The 20,938-nt window shown below is 46.7% G+C and overlaps 1 protein-coding gene across 1 annotated transcript; it reads right to left on the bottom strand.

Moving 5' to 3' along the window:
• Positions 1–420: 420 nt before the first annotated feature.
• On the bottom strand, positions 421–15,994 carry LOC109933023 (CD276 antigen homolog). Its single transcript, XM_048620584.1, has 7 exons — positions 15,974–15,994; positions 15,602–15,668; positions 8,390–8,734; positions 8,214–8,252; positions 7,053–7,397; positions 4,060–4,162; positions 421–595 (listed from the first exon to the last, which is right to left on the bottom strand). The coding sequence occupies exons 1-7, from the start codon at positions 15,992–15,994 to the stop codon at positions 421–423; spliced, it is 1,095 nt and encodes a 364-aa protein (XP_048476541.1).
• Between the last annotated feature and the right edge of the window lie 4,944 nt (positions 15,995–20,938).

Below are 20,938 nucleotides of genomic sequence, written 5' to 3'. Positions count from 1 at the left end.
CCTCTGAACAAACGTGCAACATCTCATACTTCTCTACATTGGACCAAGTCTACCTCCCATCAGTCAACTCCACCAAGTTGTCTATGACCTTTTGCAGTTCTACACTGTCCTCACAGCAAACAATTCTTCCAAGTTACGTGTCATCTGTAAACTTTGAAATATATCAGGAAAATAAAGGGTCTTAGTACTGGCCTCTTAGCAAGCTTTGAGGAAGAGTGCCTCCAGCCTGACAAATATCCACTTTGACTATTATTCCATTTTTTATCCCTCAGCCAAATCCAAGTTGCTGGAGTCCATTTTATTCCATGACCTATAGCTTTCCTCAAGTCTATTGTGTGGCACTGTATCATACACCTGCTACAAGGCCACAGCACTGGACTGATTTCCCCCTCCCTGAGCCAGGCTCAGTGCAGGGGAAACTCAGTTCAGGACAGCCCTATTCCCCAGAACGTTTTGTTCTCCAGTCGCTCCATCCTGATGCTCAGCTGCTGTTGGCACAAGGCTCTGTGCTCCTCCTGAACAGGTCACTTTTGTCACGGGGACATCATTTGATGCTTCATTTCGATTGCCTGAGTATCGATTTCGAACACAATTCCTAGGAGAGAGAAACCACGAGACTACAGGTTACATTAAAAGAATTCAGAACATTGGATACGTGTGTAAAGGAGCTGTTCAGGAGCACAGAGCCGTTAAGTGATACTCAACATCATGGGGACCAACGGCAGCTGGAAAATGGGTGACAGGAGCACAGAGTGTAGAGGAGAGGAGGCTTATAGGGAAGGCAATGAGCAAAAACTGGACACTCCACAGGACCTGGGCTGACCAACACAGGGCGAGCCAGAAGACAGTTTGAGAGAACCCTGCAATAGTTCCTCCTCTCACTGTGAGGGGTGTATGTCAGGAAAGGCAGTGAACACAAAGATGTGGATATTGAGTGAAACAAGGAAGTCTGAGATGGTCTTCCCAGTCACTGGATCCTCTGATGCCTGGATCAAGGGAGAGGTTTGAAAATGCTGGAGGAGGTTTGAATAACAGCAAGTTGCATTTAGAGTGGATGTGGAAAAGATGTTTCCACAATTAGGAGAAACAAGTACTTGAGGCCACGGCCTCAGAGTGAAGGGGCGACCCTGTAGATCTGAGATGAGAGGAAATTTCTTCAGCCGGATGTTGGTGAATCTGTGGAATCCAGGCTTAGTGCATTGGAACTCAGTTAGTGCTGGACAGCCCTGTTCCCCAGAAGGTTTTGTTCTCCAGCCGCTCCATCCTGATGCTCAGGTGCTGCTATCACAAGGCTCCGTGCTTCACTTGAACAGGTCACTTCTGTCAAAACCCGATTCAATGTATCATTTCAAATCACAGAAAAGTCAGTATTGACCATGAACTCCTAGAGAAGAAAGATCAGTAGAGTGCACATTATATTTTAAAATTTTGGATAATTGTGTAAAGCATGTACACCATATCAACAGCACTACCCTCAGCAACCCTTTCTTCTACCTCTTCAAAGGAAAAATTCCAAGTTAGTTAATCACGCTTTCCCCTTGAGAAATCTTCCCAATTAACTCACCTTTTCCAATGCGACTACTAATTCTCTCCTGAATAATCATTTCCAGTAGCTTCCCTACCACTGATCTTGTGTTGACTAGTTTGTAACTGCTGGGCTTATCGTTACAACTTTTTCTTGAACAAGACCATAATGTTTGCAAATTTGAGTTTTCTAGACTGGAGTACAAATCTCTCTGAATGCTACTTACTGGCCTCATGCTTTTGAAAAATTCTACTTTTCCATTCACACTTCCAAAACTGTACTCCATCTCCATCATTATTGCCCAATCATTGAACAGGCCTACATCAGAGTTGCAGTCTCTGTGCCCTCCTTACTGCTTACTTTCCCATCCAACACTGCGTCATCCGTAATTGTATGCATTACCCTGACCATAGAATTATACAGTACAGAAGAGGCCCTTCAGCCCCTCGAATTCATGTGGCAAAAATCTAGGTAATTGATATAGACTGTGAATATTGAGGCCCTAGAACAGATCTATACAGCACCATTGACAAAGATAGTACTGCTCGGTTTCTGTCCGTTAATCATTTTGATTGGAGGAATGGAGATGCAGAGTATTTATAGAATGGGGAGAAATTAGAAAGTGTTGATGTTCAGGGACTTCAGACATCATTGCTCACAACTTATCAAAAGCTAACATACAGGTGCAGCAAGCAATTTAGAAAGCAAACAGTATGCTGGGCTTTATAGAAAGCAGTTTTGAGCACAGGAGAAAAGTCATCTTGCTCCCGTTGAGTACAACACTGGTGAGACCACACTTGAAACAGTGCATGCAGTTCTGGTCCTATTACCAAAGGGCATACTTGTCATTGACGAAATGCAGCAGAGGTTCACCAGCCTGATTCCTGGTGGTACTGGCAATAAGGTAGAAGTTTGAGGAGCTTAGGCCAATATTATCTGATCCTTAGAAGAATGAGAGGTGATCCCACAGAAACTAACAAAATTCCAAAAAGGGATAGGCAGTTTATGCAGAAAGGATGATGGTTCCCCTGGCTTTGAGGTCTAGAATCGTGGGGCACAGACAAACAATAAAATTAAAGTCGTTTAGGACCAAAATGAGGAGGAACCTCACTCAGAGGATGGTGAATTTCTGGAGACTGTGGAAGGTCAGTCATTAAAGCAAGTTTAAAATAGAGACCGATAGATTTCTAGAGACTAAAGACATAAGGTATACGGGGAGATCAGAGGAATATGGTGTTGAGGTAGACGATTGGCCATCATCTTGCTACACCTGCATGTTAGCTTTTGATTAAATTGTGAGCAATGATGTCTGAAATCCCTGAACATCTAGAATGGCAAAGCAGATTCATGGGGCTGAATGGCCTACTCTTGCTCCTCTCTTCCTAATCAATCCTCAATCCATGCTATATTACCCCCAATCCCCCGAGCCCTCATCTTGTACAACAACCTATTGTGTGACACCTTCTTAAATACTTCCTGAAATTCCAAATATATGCCCCATCCTCTGGTTCTCCAGTGGGATAATACTTGCTCCTTTCCAATCCACGGTGACTGTTCAGCAGCAAGAGGATGACAAGCTGGAAGTGACTGGATGATGCTGCTCAAAGACAGGCTGGATTGAAGCATCCTCACAGCTCAGGAAATAGAGAGTGCTCAACAACATGAAACAACATAGTAACTTGGTTCTGCAGAAGATGAACCTTGAAGAGACATGTGTTAGATTGTCTGTTATTGGAGATGGTCATTGTCTGGCATTTGTGTGTCACAAACATTACTTGCCACTTGTCAGCCCAAGCCTGGAAACTGTCTAAGTCTTGGTGCATTTGAGCATTGGCTGCTTCAGTATCTGAGGTGTTGCGAATGAAACTGAATATTGTGCAATCATCGAACATCCTCATTTCTGATATTATGATGATAGAGGGAAGGTCATTGATGAAGCAGCTGAAGATGGTTGGGCCTAGGACACTATCCTGAGGAACTCTGGCAGAGATATCCTGGAGTTGAGACGCCTGACGTCCAACAACCACAACCGTCTTCCTATGTGCCACGTATGACTTCAACCAATGGAGAGTTAGCCCCTGGATTCCCATTGATTCCAGTTTTGCTAGGATGTCTTGATGCCACACTCAGTCGAATGCAGCTTTGATGTCAAGGGCTGTCATTTCACCTTACCACTGGAATTCATTTCTTTTGTCCATATTTGAACCTAGGCTGTAATGAGGTCAGGAGCTGAGTGGCTCTGGCGGAAACTAAACTGGGCGTCACTGAGCAGGCTATTGCTGAGCAGGCGCTGCTTGGTAGCACTGTTGATGACACCTTCCATCACTATACTGATATTCGACTGGAGGTTGATGGAACGGTAATAGTCAGATTGGATTTGTCCGGCACTTTGTATAAAAAAAAACTTAGTTGAGCAATTTTCTGCATTGTCAGGTAGGTGCCAGTGTTGTAACATTACTGACGAGAGGAGTGGCAAGTTCTGGAGCACAAGTCTTCACAGTATTATTGCCGAATGAAACCATTCTGGAACCTACCAGCTTTGTTGCATTTGGGACACACAAACACCAACTACAATAAAAAGGAAGGAGCTAATTCCGATTCCCAATCCAATAGGTCTTCTAGTGGAGATTCCAGCACCTAGAGATAGAATGAAGCCATTAACAGACTGTGACACATGAACATTAACAGACTGTGACACATGAACAAAACTAACAGCAGAGACCCTCAGCCCCTAGTGTTTCAGAACCAGTCCCATGCAAGCAGAGATAATAGTATGGAGCTGGAAGAGCACAGCAGGCCAGGCAGCATCAGAGGAGCAGGAAAGTTGACATTTCGGGTCAGGACCTTTCTTCAGAAATGGGGAGAGGGAAGGGAGCTTAGAAATAAATAGAGAGAGGAGGGGTGGGGCTGGGGAAGTTGGGTGGGATGGTGATAGGTGAGTGCAAGTAGGGAGTGGTGGGGATTGGTCAGTGGGATGGGAGGGGCAGATAGGTGGGAGAGAAGATGGAGAGGTTATGTCAGGTCAAGGAGGAGGGGATGAGACAGAGGGTTGAACATGGGATGAGGCCAGGGTGGGGAGATTTTAAAACTGAGGAAATTCACGTTTAGGCCATCAGGCTGTAGGTTCCCGAGGCAGAATAGGAGGTGCTGCTCCTCCAGTTTGTGGGTGGCATCATTGTGACACTGGAGGAGGCCCAGGATGGACGTGTCACAGATGGAGTGAGTGGGGGAGTTAAAATGGCTGCCGACCGGAAGGTGTTGTCATTTGTCGTGTACAGAGCGCAGATGCTCTACAAAATGGTCTCCGAGTCTACGCTTGGTCTCACTGATGTAGAGGAGGCCACATCGGGAGCAGCGGATACAGTAGACCCAGCCCCAAACCCTGCTGGCTCTTAACCATCCCCCCAGACCTCCCCCTCACTGAGGACAAAAGGTCTGTCCTCACCAAAGGACTCACCTTCATTCCCCTGTGCCCACACATTGAATTCCATTTACGTCTGGACGTTGAACGCTTTTTCCGCCACCGTACCTCTTTCTTTAACTGCGAGTCTAACCCACCTTCTACAGATCCCTTCTCCAACATAGCCCATCCTCATGGACACCGCCCCATGGCCTCTTACCCTCCCTCGACCTCTTCAATTCCAACTGCTATCGCGACATCGATCGCCTCAACCTCTCCACCCCTCTCACTCACTCCAACCTCTTCCCTCACAGAACGTGCAGCCCTCTATTCCCTCCGCTCCAACCCTAACTTCACCATCAAACCTGCAGATAGGGAGGCGCAGTCATGGTATGGCGCACAGACTTATACATAGCCGGTGAACGAAAATGCTCTCAACCGCATCTCTTGAATTTCCTGCACTTCTGCCCTCACATCCCCTCCCCGCATCAGATACATAGACAGAATCCCCCTTTCCTCACATTTCACCCCACCAACGCCCGCATCCAATGTATCGTTCTCTGCTATTTCCGCCACCGACAATCCAACTCCACAACCAAAGATATTTATTCCCTCCCCACTCCTATCTGCATTTCGTAGGGACCATTCTCTCCATGACTCCCTCGTCCAGTCCACACTCCTCAATCACCCCACCACTCCCAGAAGCTTTCCCTGCAACAGCAGGAAGTGCTGCACCTGTCCCTACACCTTCCCTCACCTCCCTTCAAGGCACAACACAAACCTTCCATAATAAACAGGGGTTCGACTGCACATCGTCCAACCTGGTGTACTGTATCTGCAGCTCCCGATGTGGCCTCCTCTACATCAGTGAGACCAAGCGTAGACTCGAAGACAGTTTTGTAGACCATCTGCGCTCTGTTCGCGACAAATGACAATACCTTCCAGTCGCTAACCATTTTAACTCACCCTCCCACTCCCTGGGCCTCCTCCAGTGCCACAATAACACCACATGCAAACTGGAGCAGCAGCACCTCATATTCTGCCTCGGGAGTCTACAGCCCGATGGCCTGAACATTGAATTCACCAGTTTTAAAATCTCCCCATCCCTGGCCTCATCCCATGTCTAACCTACCCTCTCATCCCCACCTCCTTGACCTGACACAACCTGTCCATCTTCTCTCCTACCTATCTGCCTCTCCCATCCCACTGACCAATCCCCACCACTCCCTACTCGCACTCATCTATCACCATCCCACCTACCTTCCCCAGCCCCACCTCTCCTCACTATTTATTTCTGAGCTGCCTTCCTCCTCCCCATTTTTGAAGAAGGGTCCCGACCCGAAACATCAACTTTCCTGCTCCTCTGATGCTGCCTGGCCTGCTGTGTTCTTCCAGCTCCATACGGTGTTAGCTATGACTCCAGCATCTGCAGCTCTTGCTATCTCCCAATACAAACAGATCCCTGGGAATTCTACTCCTGGAGGGATGTGGGAGGTTAGATACCCATAATTACATACACACACCAGACCACCCTAAACTCCTTGCACACGCATACTGCCCCACAGTGGGATCGACACATGCTTTCCAATAGAGAACTGGACACTGACCAGCAACAGCCTCCCTTTAATTAAATCCAGCAGCCCAATGAATTAGCATTAGCAGTAGGTACTTAGCCATGTTGATAAGGCTGGGTGTATGTCTTTGTTGTGTCCAGACTCAGTTCCTAGTTTGCAGCCAATCGTCCATTCAGTTCTATGCCAATCTATCTAGTGGTTTGATTGAAGTGACTGAACAAGTCAGGGGGCAGTCAAAAGTCACCAGGTTAATGTGGGACTGGAGTCACACATAGACCAGAACAGCTAAGCATAGCAGGTTTCCTCCCAAAAGGGATATGAATGAACCAGTTTCAACAGCTTCATGGTCACTTTTATTGGGACCAACTTTTAATTTAATAAACTGAATTTAAATTTAAATTCTGAAAGTGTCATGATGGGATTTGAACTCCCAGTTTCTGGATGATTAGTCCAGGTCTCTGGACTACTCAACTTGTAACATAACCCCTGCAATATCATTGCCATAAAATTAGAGCTTAAATAGAGAATTCCTGAAATAGAGGAAACCTCTCACCTGTTACAGAGAGATGAACACATTCAGTTTGCTCCCAATATAACCCTGCAGACGTCTTCCTGTAAATCTGACACTGATACTCGTCCTGGTCTGTCTTCCTGAGGTCAGAGATCAGAACTGACCAGCCGCCTTGTTCCAGTTGATCTTTGAACAGGTTTGTTCTGTTTCTGAACAGTGGACCTTGTTCTGACAAATCATCATTCCCATTGACAAACTTGTGAACAATTACACTTTTGTGTATCCTCCAGATTACCAGTAAATCAGAGACTGGGACATTCCCTTTGTAGTTACAGGGCAGCACAACCTGCTCTCCAAGGAATCCAGAAACTAGGACAGGCGAGTCACCTGGAAAAGATTGAAAGTATTTATCCATAGATATAACCTCCCTACTGGTACATTACATTGCAAGATTCACATGGTTACACTGGATTTACAATTAGCACTGATCAGTAACTTGCGTCTTTATTTCCTGTTCCGTGGATCTGTGGATGGCGTGTACTTATGGTTGAGAGTTTCCACCATCGATGTACATGTGACCGAATAAGCCAACAGAAATTTGGACACGTGGCAGAAGGGCCTATGTGGTTGCAGAATCTGGATACAGGACTTGCCTTCTTTACTTTCCAACTCTACCGTCGCTGGTGCCTCAACATGAAAATATTAGGATTCAAGCCATGGTCTGAAAAGGTTAACACTTGGTAACACATTATTTATAATGACAGTTCTGGTTATTAGTTTTAAACAGACGCATCTGTGTCATACTTTGTGCATGTCTGTTTACACCCGCGTCAATATTATTCTTCACTGATTATAACTAGAATCAATGCCAATCCCATCAGTTTTCCCAACAGGAGAGTTCTGTTAAAATTATACCAAAACACTCCACACAGAATTCCAGTGACACTAATGCTTGTAGGAAGCAGGAATCCTCAGAGTTCTGTATTTAAGGGACAGGAAAGTGAGTCTCAAAAACAGTAATAACAATTTCAGGGAGTTTAAGGATGAGTTCAAGGTAACAATGACCCACAACGCTAACATTCAAAGTCATTCTTGGTAAGATATATCACAGCATTTCAAACTTTCCAATGTTACTGCCTGTCTATCCAGCACGATCAAATGTAAGAGCTGAAAACACATGCAGTAGCTTAGAAACAGATTTACCTGGTACAGGTGTGTTCGGTCCAGGTGTAGGAGCTTGCTCTAAAGAAAACATTATGTGTTTAGTATAGTGTGTGAAACAAACTGCAGAAATGTTCAGAGACTCTAGACTAGTCAACAATGAATGCACCATTTCAAATCAGAGATTAAACCTAATAGCTGGAACAGAAACCTCTCACCTGTGACAGAGAGTTGGACGGAAACAACTTCCTCCCATCGAAAGCGATCTCCCATCCTGCTGTAAATCTGACACTCATACTCGTCCTGGTCTGTCTCCCTGAGGTCAGAGATCATAACTGACCAGTTGCCTTTTTCCAGTTGATCTTTGAACAGGTTTGTTCTGTTTCTGAACCGTGGGTCTTGTTCTCTCAAATCATCACTCCCATTGACAAACTTGTGTAAACTTTCACATTTGGGTGTCCCCCATATTATCTGTAAATCAGAGACTGAGACATTCCCACTGTAGGTACAGGGCAGCACAACCTGCTCCCCAACGAACCCAGAAACTGGGACAGGCGAGTCACCTGGAAAAGGATTGAAAATATTTGTCCATTATTCACTGCTGCTACATTATATCCCAATACCATGCCCAGTAAAGGCATAGAGTCATACATTTATACAGCATGGAAGCAGACCGTATGGTCCAACTCATCCGCACCGACCAGATATCCTCAGCTGATCTCGTCCCATTTGCCAGCATTTGGCCCAATACCTCTAAACCTTACCTATTCATGTATCCATCCAGATGCCTTTTAAATGGTGTAACTATACTAGCCTCCACCACTTCCTCTGGCAGCTTGTTCCACACAAGCATCACCTTCTGCATGAAAACAAGAGGGAAAACAACAAGAGAGGAAAACATACTTGACCTCATCCTTACTAATCTGCCAGCTGCAGTTGCATCTGCCCATGACAGTATCGGTAAGAGTGACCATCGCACAGTCCTTGTGGAGACGAAATTCCGCCTTCACATTGAGAATAACTTCCATCGAGTCATGTGGCACTATCACCATGCTAAATCAGACAGACTTCGCACAGATCTAGCGTCTGGGCATCCATGAGGCCATGTGGGCCATCAACAGCAGCAGAATTGTACTCCAGCACAATCTGTAACCTCATGGCTCGGCATATCCCCCACTCAACCATTACCATCAAGCCAGGGGATCAACCCTGGTTCAGTGGAGAGTGCAGGAGGGCATGCCAGGAGCAGCACCAGGCATACCTGAAGATGAGGTATCAACCTGGTGAAGCCACCAAACAGGACTACTTGCACGCCAAACAGCGAAAGCAGCAAGTGATAGACAGAGCTAAGCAATTCCACAACCAGATCAGATCCAAACTCTGCAATCCTGCCACATCCAGTCGTGAATGGTGGTGGGCAATTAAACAACTCACTGCAGGAGGAAGCTCCACAAATATCCCCATCCTCAATGATGGAAGAACCCGGCGCATCAGTGCAAAAGATAAGGCTGAAGCATTCGCAGCAATCTTCAACCAGAAGTGCTGAGTGGATGATCTATCTCAGACATGTCCAGTGGTCCCCAGCGTTACAGATACCAGTCTTCAGCCAATTTATTCACTCCATTAAGAAACAGTTGGAAACTGGATCGTGCAAAGGCTACTGACAACATTCCGGCAATAGTACTGAAGACTTGTGCTCCAGAACTTGCCACTCCCCTAGCCAAGCCAGTACAGTTACAACACTGGTATCTACCTGACAATGTGGAAAATTGCCTAAGTATGTCCTGTACACAAAAAGCAGGACAATTCCAACCCGGCCAGTTACCACCCCATTAGTCTACTCTCAATCATCAGTAAATTGATGGAAGGTGTCAGTAACAGTGCTATCAAGCAGCTCCTGCTCAGAAATAACCTGCTCAGTGACACCCAGTTTGGGTTCCGCCAGGGCCACTCAGCTCCTGATCTCATTACAGCCTTGGTTCAAACATGGACAAAAGAGATGAATTCCAGAGGTGAGGTGACAGTGACAGTGAGAGCCCTTGATATCAAGGCTGCATTCAACCGAGTGTGGCATCAAGGAGCCCTGACAAAACTGAAATCAGTGGGTATCAGGAGGCAAACTCTCCGATGTTTGGAGTCATACCTGATACATAGGAAGATGGTCGTGGTTGTTGGACATCAATCATCTCAGCTTCCAGGACATCTCTGCAGGAATTCCTCAGGCCCAACCATCTTCAGCTGCTTCATCAATGACCTCCCCTCCATCATAAGATCAGAAATGGGGATGTTTGCCGATGATTGCACAAAGTTCAGCACCGTTTGTGACTCCTCAGATACTGAAGCAGTCCATGTTCAAATGCAACAAGATCTGGACAATATCCAGGATTGGGCTGACAAGTGGCATGTGACGTTTGCGCCACACAAATGCCAGACTATGACCACCACCAACAAGAGACAAACCAACCACCGTCCCTTGACATTCAATGATGTTACCATCACTGAAACCCCCACTTTCAACATCCTGGGTGTTATCATTGACCAGAAACTCAACTGGACTCACCACATTAGACTGGCTACAAAAGCAGGCCGGAAGCTAGGAATACTGCAGCGAGTAACTCACCTCCTGACTCCTCAAAGCCTGCCTGCCTTCTACAAGGCACAAGCCAGGAGTGTGATGGAATACACCCCACTTGTCTGGATAGTGCAACCCCAACAACACTCAAGAAGCTGAACACCATCCAGGAAAAAGCAGCCTGCTTGATTGGCACTACATCCACAAGGATTCACTCCCTCCATCATCGATTCTCAGTAGCAAGGTGTGGAGCTGGATGAACACAGCAGGTCAGGCAGGATCAGAGGAGCAGGAAAGCTGATGTTTCGGATCTGGACTACTATCTCCGATTCTCAGTAGCAGCAGTGTGTACTATCCACAAGATGCACTGCAGAAAATCACCAAATATCCTCAGACAGCACCTTCCAAACCCACGACCACTTCCACCTAGAAGGACAAGGGCATCAGACATATGAAAAAACCACAACGTCCAAGTTACCCTCCAAGTCACCTACCATCCTGACTTGGAAAATGTATCACCGTTCTTTCACTGTCACTGGGTCAAAGTGCTGGAATTCCCTCCCTAATAGCATTGTGGGTCAACCCACAGCAGTAGGACTGCGGCGCTTCAAGACGGCAGCTCACCAGCACCTTCTCAAGGGAAACTAAGGATGGTCAAGAAATGCTGGCCAGCCAGTGATGCCCACATCCCACAAATGAATAGAAGAAAAAGAAAAAAAAAGATATTCCTCAGGTCCTTTTTAAATCTCATCTTAACCCTATGCCTTCCAGTTTCGGACTCCCCTATCCTGGGAAAAGGTCTTGGCTATTCACCCTATTCTTGCCCCTCATGATTTTAAAAACCTCTATAAGGTCACCCCTCAGCCTCCAGTGCTCCAGGGAAGAAAGCCTATTCAGCCTCTCCCCACAGTCTAACCCCTCCAATCCCAGCAACAGCTAAAACATGTCCAATTCATAGCTTTTAAAAGCATTAACTGTACTCAGAACTTATTTATTTTAAAATAAAATTAAACACTGGAACAGATGACTACTGAGGCTTCTAACTCAGATTGCTCTGACTCCTCCCTTCCCTTCCTCGACACCTCTGTTTCCATTTCTGGGGATAGACTGGCCACCAATATCCACTGTAAACACACTGACTCCCACAGCTACCTGGACTATGCATCCTCACACCCTGTTGCCTGTAAAGACTCCATCCCATTCTCTTAGTTCCTCCGACTCCATCACATATGTTCAGATGAGGCCAACTTCAACAAGAGCCTCTGAAACGTCCACCTTCTTCCTCAACCAAGGAATTTCCAGCACCGTTGTCGACAGGGCCCTCAACCGGATCCAACCCATTTCCCTCACTTCCACCCTCACCCCTTCTCTTCTCTCGCATAACAGCGAAGCGTTCCCCTTGTCCTCATCTACCATCCTACCAGCATCCCCATCCAGAAGATCATCAGACACCATTTCCACCACCTCCAGCGAGATGCCACCACCAGACACATATTCCCCTCCCCTACCTTGTCCGCTTTCCGCAGGGACCGTTCCCTCCGGGACATCCTGGTCCACACTTCCTTCAACCTTAACACCTCCCCTCCCACCTCCCCAAAGCCCCATGGCACCTTCCCCTGCAACCGGTGAAGGTGCAACACCTGCCCATTTATCTCCTCCCTCCCCACTATCCAATGGCCCAAACATACCTTCCATGTAAAGCAACACTTCACCTGCACTTCCTACAATGTAGTCTACTACATTCGCTGCTCACAATGTGGTCTCCTGTACATTGGGGAAACGAAGCGCAGACTGGGTGACTGCTTCGCAGAACATTTGTGAGGGGTAGATCATGCCTCACAAACCTTATTGAATTCTTTGAATAGGTGACCAACCACGTGGATGAAGGTAGAGCAGTGGATGTGGTATACGTGGATTTAAGTAAGGCATTTGATAAGGTTCCCCATGATAGGCTCATGCAGAAGGTAAGGAGGCATGGGATAGGGGGAAATGTGGCAGATTGGATTCAGAATTGGCTGACCCTTAGAAGACAAAGGGTGGTAGTGGACAGAAAATATTCAACATGGTGCTCAGTTACGAGTGGTGTACCACAAGGATCTGTTCTGGGTCCTCTTCTATTTGTGATTTTTGTAAATGATTTGGATGAAGGAGTGGAAGGGTGGATTAGCAAGTTCGCAGACGATACGAAGGTGGGCCGTGTTGTGGACAGTGCGGAGGGCTGTCCTAGGTTACAAAGGGACATTGATAGGATGCAGAGCTGGGCTGGGAAGTGGCAGATGAAGTTTAACACTGAAAAGTGTGAGGTGATTCATTTTGGAAGGAAAAACTTGAAAGCAGAATACAGGGTTAACGGAAAGATTCTTGGCAGTGTGGAGGAGCAGAGGGATCTTGGCGTTCATGTCCACAGTTCCCTGAAAGCTGTCACCCAGGTGGATAGAGTTGTTAAGAAGGCGTGTTAGCTTTCATTAATAGAGGGATTGAGTTCAAGAGCCGTGAAGTTATGCTCCAGCTACACAAAAGCCTGGTTTGGCCACATCTGGAGTATTCTGTCCAGTTCTGGTTGCCTCATTACAGGAAAGATGTGGAAGCGTTGGAAAAGGTGCAGAGGAGATTTACCAGGATGTTGCCTGGAATGGAGGGAAGGTCTTATGAGGAAAGGTTGAGAGAGCTAGGGTTTTTCTCTTTAGAACGACGAAGGATGAGAGGTGACTTGATAGAGGTGTACAAAATGATCAGAGGTATAGATAGAATAGACAGCCAGAGACTTTTTCCTCGGGTGGAGGTAGCTATTACGAGGGGGCATAGTTTTGAAGTGAGTGGAGGTAGATATAGGGGAGACGTCAGAGGTAGGTTCTTTACTCAGAGAGTGGTTGGGGTGTGGAATGCATTGCCAGAGCAGGTAGTGGAGTTGGCCTCATTAAGGGCATTTAAGCAACTATTAGATACCCATATGGATGATAGTATAACGTAGGGGTGGAGGTTAGATAGACCTTAGGATTAGGGTAAAAGTTCGGCACAATATCGTGAGCCGAAGGGCCTGTACTGTGCCGTACTGTTCTATGTTCTAACATCTACGTTCTGCTCGGAAAAAAGACCTTGAGCTACCTGTTGCCTGCCACTTTAACACACCACCATGTTCCCTGGCCAACAACATCTCTGTCTCTGGCTTGCAGCAGTGTTCCAGCAAAGCTCAACACAAGCTGGAAGAACAACACCTCATCTTCCACTTGGGGACCCTGCAGCCCCCCAGACTCCATGTTGAGTTCAATAATTTTAGGGCCTAAATTCCCATATCCTAGCCCCCTGCCCCACACACCAGGCCATGTTATCACATACACATTACCTATTGTTAGTCACTAACAGTCCCCATTAACAACTATTCACCTTCCAAGCCAGATCGTTATCAACTCCTTGGTCTGTCTAACTGCTCTTCTCTCTCTTCAGGCTTTATCCTATCGTTTACTCCCTACCTCATAAAAATCAGCATTTTCCCAGCTACCATCAGTTCTAAGGAAGGGTCACCAGACCCGAAACGTTAACTCTGAATTTTTCTTCACAGATGTTACCAGACCTGCTGAGCTTTTCAGCAACTTGTGTTTTGTTGTGACTACCGACAGTTAACTGACTTGGTCTGTGGATTAAGATAAACAGCGACATACTCAAAAACAGACAATGTAACACATTCCACCTAAAGGGGTAACGACCCATCTCCTGAACCTGAAATGTGGATCTTACCTCCCTCTGTCACTAACTTGTCACATTCTATTTCTCTCCTTTATGACTTAAAAGGATACGTTAGGGTACTTTCTAGATGGTATGAAATCAAATACAGTGGATGTCCAAATAAACGTGTAGGTTCAGATGAGGATACACATGTTACACTGCATTTTTCAATAACCTTGGTTTTGTGAATTGTGAGCAGATCTGGGCACCACATCTTAGAAAGGATGTGTTGGTCTTGGAGAGAGTGCAAATTGCAGGCTTACATGACTGATACCTGAACTTCAGGTTCAAGTTACGGGGAGAGAATATACTTTTCTTTTCTCCAGAATTTGGAAGGGTAAGAGGTGATCTGATCGAAATCTTCAAGATATGACCAGGAAAAGATTGGGTTGATAAAGGTAAACTATTACCACTGGTTGGAGATTCTAAAACTAGGGGGCATAGTCTGACTATTAGGACCAGACCATTCAGTAGAGATATCAGGAAGCACTTCTATGTGTGACAAACGTTTGAAACTCTCTTACACTAAAGGGCAGTGGATGCTGGATCAGTTGTTAATTTTAAATCTGAGATTAATTTTTATTAAGCGCAAATACAGGAGATATGGGCCAAAGGCAGTTAAACGGAGTTTGGCCACAGTTCAGTCATGATCTCATTGAAAGGTGGAACAGGCTCAAGGGGCTGAATGGCCCACTCTTGTTCTAATATTCCCTCAATACAGCCAGACTTTGCCCCATCCCAGGATTCAAAGCCCAATCCCCAGTCCGATGACACCACTCCCCCACACGGCACCAATTTCCAATTCTGTTTAATGCCTAGAATTTCTCAGAGACCTGATCCCAATGTTCAGTACCCCATCCCAATCCCACTGGACCCCAGTCTCCCATCCCAGTGACACCTAGTGTTATTCAGCGCCTAGATGCCTCTGTTCACATCCCAGGGGTTAATCTTAACACATTAAGTGACTTCCTTTCAGCTCAGGGTAACGCAGCACCTGAAGGTCTGAAAGAGGCAGAGACAGTGTGCACCCTCCCCCAGCCAGTGTTCAGATGCCACTGTGCACATCCTGGGGTTAACCCGAAGACATTAAGTATCTTCCTTTCAGCACGTCACTTCCAGCAGTCACAGCACTTACCTGGAACAGCAGCAACAATATTTAGCAGCAGCAGCAGCTGAAGGAGTAGTTTCTGTGAGCTGTGTCCCTGCAACAAGAAAACATAGTTAGCCCTTTTCCTTTACAGCAGATTCATCTTTGTTCCTCCTCCGTGCGTCTGCCGTTCCCCCTCCCCTCTTCACATCGTTCTCCCACCCCTTCCCACTTGCCCCTGTCCTCTCCCACTTCCCCCTGTCCTCCCCCTCTCCGACCTCCCTCTCCGAGCCTACGTCCCCGAGCCCACACTCGTTCTTTCCCCCCACTCCAATCATCTTCGCTCCCACCCTTCGCCTATTCCCTGTCACCGCTCACACACCTATACTCTTCCCTTTACCGTCCATCCTCACTCGGTACCTGATGTTCCTGTCCAGCCATTTCCGCAGCCTGGATCGGGTACAGAGTGAATAAGCAGCCCTTACTGTATCGCGGATTCGGGATGGGGGTTCCCCGAAGAGTCCCAGAGGGGCGAGGGGATGATGCGGCCCCCGGACACGGGACTGGATCACAGGGAGACGGGGATTATCTTGCGTCCCCAGAACTGATTCCGGGGAAGTCGGAGGGGGGGGGGGGGGGGGGGGTGCGCGGGGCTGGGCCGCGGGGAGGGGGGAAGGCGGTGTGTGATCCTGCGTCCCCCAGGCGCGGGGCTGTGGGATGATACTCCGGTCCTCGGACACGGGATTGGTTCCGGGAAAGAAGGAGGTGATATTGTGGCCTCAGGACACGGGGCTGGATCACCGGGAGAAGGGTTTGATCCTGCGATCCCGACCCCCGGACAAAGGGCTGGATCCCAGGGACAGCCGGTAATCGAACAGCTCCTTGTGTGCTTTAAAATTCCCTCTGCCACGCAAAGGCTGGCTCCTGATTGGTCAGTGGGTCTGCACTCTGATTGGCGTGATGCGGACCAATCACAGGCGCCCGTAGTGTTTTTGAATAAAGCTTGGACAGAGCAAGTACCTTATCGATAAGGAGTGGGAGCGGATGTTGTTAGTGTTAATTGACAATGGGAGGGGTCACTTTTAAACCGAAGATATCGGAGCAGAAACACAGACATTCAGCCCTACAAGCTTGCTTTATCTCTATGGCAGTTCTTGTGCTTTCCAAATCGAGAACCAATCTTTAAAACAAAGTCAGAAATTTCTCGAAAAGCTCAGCGGGTCTGGCAGCATCTGTGAAGAGAAAACAGAGTGACCCTTCTTAAGAACCTATCTATATCTGTCTAAAATACATTCAATGAGCTCACCTCTACAGCCCTCTGTGGCAATGAGTTCCACAGATTCACCATGCTCTGACTAAAGAAATTCCTCCTCATCTCAGGTCCTAGTGTCTCCTACTGGTGGAAACATCTCCATGCCATTCAGATTCATAGTTCCTTGAAGGTAGAGTCACAGGTAGATCAGGGAGTGAAGACGGCATTTGCCTTTACTGGTCAATGCATTGAGTATAGGAATTGGGTAGTCATGTTGCAGCTGTGCAGCACATTGGTTAGGCTACTTTTGGAATACTGCATTCAGTTCTGCTCTCCATGCTGTAGGAAGGATGTCATTCAAAGGGAAAGGACTCAGAAAACATTTACAATGATGTTGCCAGGGTTTGAGCTATAGGGAGAGGCTGAATAGGCTGGGGCTTTTGTTCCTGGAGCATCAGAGGCTGAGGGATTACCTTCTAAAGGTTTACAAAATCATGAGGGGCATGAATAGTGTGAATAACAAAGTTTTTTTCCAGGGATGGGGGAGTCCAAATCTAGTGGGCATAGGTTTAAGGTGGGAAGGGAAAGATTTAAAAGGGACCTGACGGGCAATTTTTACAAGCGTGAACAGAATGAGCTGCCAGAGTAAGTGGTAGAGGCTGTTACATTGCAACACTTAAATGGCATCTCAGTTGGTACATGAATAGGAAGGATTTAGAGGAATATGGGCCAAATGCTGACAAATGGGACTAGATCAATTGAGGATATCTGGTTGACATGGACAAGTTTGATCAAAGAGTCTGTGTCTGTGCTGTACAACTCTATGAATCTGTCCAGGCCTCTCAGTATTCTGTAAGTTTTAATCAGATTGCCCTCAGCCTTCCTTGAGCACAGACCCCGCGTCCTCAACTATTTCTCATATGACAAGCCCTTCATCCCAGCGATCACTCTTGTTAACCTCCTCTGGACCCCAACAATGCCAGCATATATTTCCTGAGGTTCCTGCTCACAATATTCCAAATGCAGTCTGACCAGAGCTTTAATCAGCCTCAGCACTACATCCCTGGTGTTATATACTAGCCTTCTTCAAATGAATGCCAACATTACATTTGCTTTCCTAACTGCCAGCTGAAGCTGCATGTTAACCTTGAGAGAATCCTGAACTAGGAATCCTAAGTCTCTTTGTGCTTCAGATTTCTGAAGCCTTTCCCCATCTAGAAAACAGTCTACACCTCTTCTTCTTACTATAGTGCGTAACTTCACACTTTGTCACACTGTACTCCATCTGCCACTCGCCTAGCCTGTCCAAGCTCTTCTGCAATTTCCTCAACACTATCTGTCCCTCCATTTACCTTTGTGTCATCTGCAAACTAAGCAGCAATGCCGTCAGCTCCTTCATTTAGATTGTTAATGTTTAACATGAATAGTTGTGGTCTCAACACTGATTCCTATGGAACTGCATTAGTCACCGGCTGCCATCCTAAAATAGACCACTTTATCCCTACCGTCTGCCTCTGCCAGTCAGTCAATCCTCTCTTCATGTCAGTATCTTGCACTAACACCATGTGCTCATCTTATTTAGCAAGCTTTGTGCAGCACCTTGCCAAAGGCCCTTTGGAAATCCAAACAGATGATGTACCTATTCAGTTCCTCTGCCATTTCTTTTTCTCAATTACTTCTTCTCCAACTTCATTTTCCAGTGGTTTTAGATATCTTAAAACAACTCTTGCAATCTACTTTTATAAGACTAGCTAGCTTACTGTCATATGTCATCTTGCCCACGCCCGCCATTGCACTTTTAATTATTCTCTTCAGGTTTTTAAAGCTCCCTGATTCTCTGACTTCCCACTAAACATCACCACATTGTATGTTTTTCCTTTTTGCTTGTTTGTTGTCCCTGACTTCCTTTGTCATTCATAACTGCCCCATCCTCCCCTTAATAAGTTTATTCTTCCTCTGGCTGAATTTCTGAATTACCCACAGAAACCCCTACCATTGCTGTTCCATTGTCTTCCATGCTGGGATCCTTTCCACTCAAACTCTGGCCAGCTCTTCCCTCATGTCTTTTTAGTTACTCAGTTGTAATACCGTAACATCTGATTCAATATTCTCCTTCTTAAACTGCAGGATAGATTATATCATATTATGGTCACTGGCCCCAAGGGTCTTTTATCTTCAGCTCACTAATCAAGTTTGTCTCATTATATGTCACTAAATCCAGGATTGCCTGTTCCTGTGTGGGCTCTACCACAAGTTGCTCCAAACAACTATCTTGTAGACATTCCACGAGTTCCTTTTCTAGAGATCCACTACCAATCAGATTTTCCCAGTCGACCTGAATATTGAAGGCCCTCAATGCTGCCTTTCTTACATGCCTTTTCTATGTCTGGATTTATTTTCTTCCCCACAGCCTGACTACTGCTAGGAAGCCTGTGCATAGCCACCATCATTGTCTTTTTCCTTTGTGGTTCCTCAACTCTACCCAGACAGATTCTACACCTTCTGACTATGAGTGACTTCTTGCTTTTGATTGACATATTGTGGGGTCAGTTACGATTGACAGGAGGTGGAATAAGTGCTGATTAGGGCGGCATAGTGACTAAGTGGTTAGCACTGCTGCATCACAGCGCAGAGATGTGGAATCCACTCCAGCCTTGGGTGATTACATGGGTGGAGTTTGCACCTAATCCCCGTGTCTGTGCAGTTTTCTTCTGGGTGCTTCGGTTTCCTCCCACAGTCCAGGGATGCGTAGGTGAGGTGGATTAGCCATAGGAAATATGGGGATACGGGGATAAAGTAGGGAGTGGGTCCTGGATGGGATGCTATTTGGAGGGTCGGCGCGGAATCTGTGGGCGGTATAGGGGTGTTACAGGGGCTCTGTGTCTTCATTATTACCCCTTGTTGCAGAAGCGAGTCCATCACCGGGGCGATGCCGTCCTCTGCTTCAGTGGTTAAACGGTACTGTTTAACACACAGCAACACCACATTCTTCTGCAGGATAACCCTGGGCTCCGGTGCCGTGTCGGCCTTCCCCACATGATTTTTTTGCTGTGCCCATAGATTTACTGGTACCTGTGCTAGGACTGTAGGGAGGAGAAGAGGATCCTCTTTTGGTGATTGCTGCCTTTCAAAAATGGTTCCCCTGACCTCAGGGTGTATAGCAATCCTCCCCTCCCTGTTGTTAAAGAACTCAATGCGTGCTCTTTGTCCGTACACGGGCAGGGCTATAGTGCAGATGATCTTAGTTTCGGCTATCATGCGTTTTATCATCGTCCCGATATCTCTAGGTTTCGCCGGTGGTTTCACGGCTACTGTCAAGTGGGCCAGCGAGGAATCTCCCATTCTAAACCTGCCTTCCTGATCCTCTGCTAGTTCCACGACGATCCCAAATCCTTCGAGACCAAAGTAAATGTACTGTGTCGTTTTCAACTCTTCTGTTCCGATAAGGGTGTATCAATTTATCGTAAAGTGGGTCAGCCTGCGCAGTATAGTAGGCTGTGCAGTGGACTCTCTCCTTTTCTTGACTGGTGCTGATTAAAAAGCACAAATTCTGGGCATAGGGTCTTGTGAAATTCTGCAGAGCAGTCTGCATTTGCCGGAGTCCTGGGGTATAGAGGTCGCCGTCCAGCTGCCGACAGTATAATATGGGCTCTGTATCGCCTAATTTTGGCTCATTCATCAGTTGCAGCATTTGGTGAACTCTAATTTGGGGGAGCTCCATGTATATACCCTCGGTCGTACAATGTTTACAAAGAGTTTGTCAGCCCAGTAGGGGGAGTGGGGCTGCCTTACAAATAATAAAAGTAGAGACAACAAGGTGCAGGGCTGGATGAACACAGCAGGCCAAGCAGCATTCTCCAGCATCTGCAGTTCCTACTATCTCTGAAATAATAAAAGTATCCGTGACATCTCTTTCCTTCTTTTCAATTGAGCTGGCAGGGAAAGAGGTTCCGCCTGCGGGACGCCAGCTATCCCCATGGTTTTCAATTAGGCGGCCACTTTCTAGAAGGTCCGCAGAGCGAGGTACAGAGGACATGGTGGCACCGGTATCGATCAGACAGTCCAAATATTTATTTCCCAATTTAATAGTAGTCATAGGCTCCTCCCTCATAGTTTTGGACAGTCTGATGATG

Source organism: Rhincodon typus, chromosome 47 (genome assembly GCF_021869965.1).
Source record: "Rhincodon typus isolate 14 chromosome 47, sRhiTyp1.1, whole genome shotgun sequence".
Taxonomy (NCBI): domain Eukaryota; kingdom Metazoa; phylum Chordata; class Chondrichthyes; order Orectolobiformes; family Rhincodontidae; genus Rhincodon; species Rhincodon typus.
Note: the sequence above shows the minus strand (reverse complement) of the source record. Positions and strands in the feature narration are given on the sequence as shown.